We start from the raw sequence: 3,523 nt of genomic DNA on the forward strand, positions 1-3,523 counted from the left end.
CCCAGCACAGGAAGAGGGAGGGAGGGAGGGAGGGAGGGAGAGGGAGAGAAAAAAAAAAAAAAAAAAAGGAAAGAAGGGAGGGAGGTCGGTCACTTGCAGCCCTCCACCCAGAATGCCCACTGTTAGCACCAGACCCCGTGTTTCCACAGCTTTTCTTTCACTAAAACTTTTTAATTAGTCCACACCTGCACAACAATACATCTGAACAATTCTTATTTAACATTTCCTGTGTCAGACAGACTGTAGCTTTTTGCTATTATTATTACCCCTTCGGGATGTGAGAAGCTTTTTCTTACTCCAGGTCACTTCCTTGGTAAAGACTCTGAGAACTGCAAAACCTGAGGTGCAGACTGCACACTTTTGGGCTCACTGTCTCCACAGCCCACCTGTTTGCCGAGGCCATGTGGGAACTGGCTCACAGACCCTAAAGCACAGTCACAGCAGCATGGCCCTGTTTTAACTTATACTTGTCTCACAGCTGGTAGGATGAAACCTTTCTGTATTGGTTACTAAATTCAATTTGTATTTTTCTTTTTTGAACTAAACTTGAGTCCTGCTCAGTTCTCCCTCCCTCCTGTTGAGTATTGCTCCTGAGCCAGGGCAACTGGGAAAGCTCCACCCACCCAGAATACCCGGCTGCTGACCATCCAGGCTCCTGTCTCACCTTCCTGATCTGCTCCAGCCTGTCATCATCCTCCAGGAAGAAGGTCAGGTACATGAAGGACACATCCACGTCACAGTTGCCCCCAAACTGCCTGTGCTCCTCCACAGTGTCTCTCCCTCCAGAAAATGCATGCTTGTTGACCTGTGACAGTACGAGGACAGAGGCTGGTTAGACCTGGCTCACATGGTGGACGACAGGCCCGAATGCCCTCAGATTTGGCACCAGAGGAAGGCCGAAGTTTATGGATGGTGGGAGGACAAAAAAATGGCAGTGGGAGTCAGGATGGAGAAGGGGTGAGGGGGAAGGTAGGATACTGTCCAACCATTCCCAGAGCCCCAGGAGCATAGTGGTCAGAGAACATAAGCACTGACCAGGCTGAAATGTGGAGAAATGGCCTTGAGAGTTTGTGGATGCCAGGCTTCAGGGAAAGGATGAACCAAGTCACCTACACAGCAAGGGGTGACCAGAAAGGGCGGCCACTCTCAGGCCCAGGTAGTGCCCTCATGTGTGACAGAGAGCAGCACCATTGCCAAGGTGGACACAACAAGAGGGTGCGCAAGAACACGACCTAAGGAAAGAAAGGCTCACAGAGGGGCCTGAAGGCAGGTCCCCACTTAAAACAGGCAGTTTTAGGTGCTGAAGAAAAACTCAGAAATTAACAAAAAGTATTTTAAAAATCACTGATAATCCTGGAGAAATTAGGGCCGGGGCGGGGGGTGGGTGGTGGGAAGCCCAGAGGGTAGTTAGAATTCTTTCCACTTTCCTTCAGTGAACATTTGAGAAGCTAATTACTTATAAATGCCATTTTTTTTTTTTTTTTTTAATGGGGAAAAGGGTGGGCAGAGTCAATGAAACCAAGTTGATACTTTTAGGGTCTCCTTAGAAATAGGTGGTGCTTGTTAGGGGTAGAGATCATCAGCCACCTGTCTCCGCCTCTGAGGGATGCTGCTGAGCAGCTGTGGCTGGCTGACGGTGGCATGTGTAGGGGTCTGCTTGCACATCCGCCTGAGGTCAGTCACCTCAAGAGTATCTTGAGGTGACTGGGGTGGAGCCCCCATAAAGTCCCAAGGACTGAGCAAGTCTGAGTTGGAAAGTTCAGCCCCACTTTTCATGGGCTGAAGAGGAGGAGGAGGCTAGAGACTGCATTTAATTAAAACTTTTGGATGAGATTTGCCGACATGTGGAAGCTCCTGGGAGCAGTGTGCCCAATGGGGAGGGACATGGAAGCTCTGTCCACTTCCATACACTGCCCCGCCATCTCTTCACCTGGCTGTTCATCTGGGTCCTTTGCAATAAACTATCTGATACAGTTTCCTGAGTTCTGTGAGCTGATCTAGCAGATTAATCCAGCCCAAGCAGGGGGCTGTGGGAACCTGATTCACAGTCGGTTAGTCAAAAATATGGGTGCCTGGATTTGCAACTGGGCCTGAGAGCAGGGCAGCTGTGGGCTGATGTGCAGCAGAGCTGCATGGCATGGAACGGCGCTGGCTTCCATCTGCTGAAGAAAGGCTTGGTGAGGGTACCACCCCCAGGCCTGCTCTCAGTGCTGGAGAGGAAGGGAACACCTGTGTGCCTTGTCACCTGAGAGGCTGTATCACCGGGCTTGACAGGGTGGACCTGGGTTCCGATCCTGGCCCCACTGCTTCCCAGCTGCAGGAACCTCTCTGAGCCTTGATTCCCTCACCTGCAAAAGGGACACTAGCTGGCTACCACCAGCACAGCTCTGAAGGGGCTGGAATCGGTGCCCTCTCTTCTCTGAGTTGAACATGGAGATTTAGAGAGGGAGGGCCTGACCCTGACCTTCCCTGCAGGCTGCTTGTGACCCTGGTGACCCTCAGCAAGCCTGACCCTGGGCTCACTGCCCCAGTCTCTGGGGTCTCTACTGGTTCTAAGCAAATGAAAAACTTCCCCAGTCATAAATCTTTTTTTAAAAAATATTTTTGGTTCTTTCTTTTTTATATATATATTTTATTTTAGTTGTCGGTGGATGTAATACCTTGGCTTTATTTATGTGGTGCTGAGGATCGAATCCAGGGCCCCACACATGCGAGGCCAGCACTCTGCTGCTGAGCCCCAGCCCAGCCCAGTCATAAAAAACCTCTTGAAAACAAACCGATGGCTTCTCTGCTGGCATCTCCCTCGCTCTCTGCACTCCGTGTTCTGGAAGTTTGAGCCAAAAGTGAAAGGGAAAGAAAAAGCCTGTGTACGCCAGCTTCCAAGTGAGGACGGCTGGTAGAGGCCACTTCCTGAAGAACTTGGATGAAAAGTCCCCCATCGTCACCAGAACCTGAATGGGACTTCCCAGAGAGCCAGGGCCTGGCAGTGACTCAGACGGCTGCATCACATGCCTCAGATACGGTTCCCATTGCCCTGCTGCAGTCTACCAGCCCACGGACACAGCCCTGGAAATGTTAGTGTGCACTCGTGAGGGGTCACACCCACACTGTAGTTCACTACCAAGTCAGACAACTGGGGCCTTAGCTGGGCACAGTGGCGCACACCTGTAGTCCCAGCTACTCAGGAGGCTGAGGCAGGAGGAGCACAAGTTTGAGGCTAGCCTCTGTAACTTAGTGAAGCCCTGTCTAAAATAAAAAATTAAAAACGGCTGGGGAGGACGTGGCTCAGTGGCAGAATGCTTGCCTGCCATGCGTGAGGCACTGGGTATGATCCTCAGCATCACATAAAAATTAACAAATAAAATAAAGGCATTTTGTCCATCTACAACTGCAAAAAAAAAAAAGAGAGAGAGAAGAGAGACATGAAAAAAAAATGTTGGGAAAAGGGGCTGGGGTTGTAGCCCAAGTGATAGAGTGCTTGCCTAGCACATGTGAGGCACTGAGTTCGATCCTCAGAGAAAAG

General features: G+C 50.5%; 1 protein-coding gene across 7 annotated transcripts in view; it reads right to left on the reverse strand.

Annotated features, from left to right (window-relative positions):
- Positions 1-3,523, reverse strand: part of Wars1 (tryptophanyl-tRNA synthetase 1) — a 30,000-nt gene that overhangs the window by 1,258 nt on the left and 25,219 nt on the right. For all 7 annotated transcript variants that reach the window (XM_048799339.1, XM_015495655.2, XM_048799337.1 and 4 more), the window contains one exon: positions 665-805. In XM_048799339.1, coding sequence (XP_048655296.1) covers positions 665-805 — 141 coding nt within the window. The remainder of the gene's footprint in view (positions 1-664; positions 806-3,523) is intronic.

This window comes from Marmota marmota, unplaced genomic scaffold (genome assembly GCF_001458135.2).
Source record: "Marmota marmota marmota unplaced genomic scaffold, marMar, whole genome shotgun sequence".
NCBI classification, from domain to species: Eukaryota; Metazoa; Chordata; class Mammalia; order Rodentia; family Sciuridae; genus Marmota; species Marmota marmota.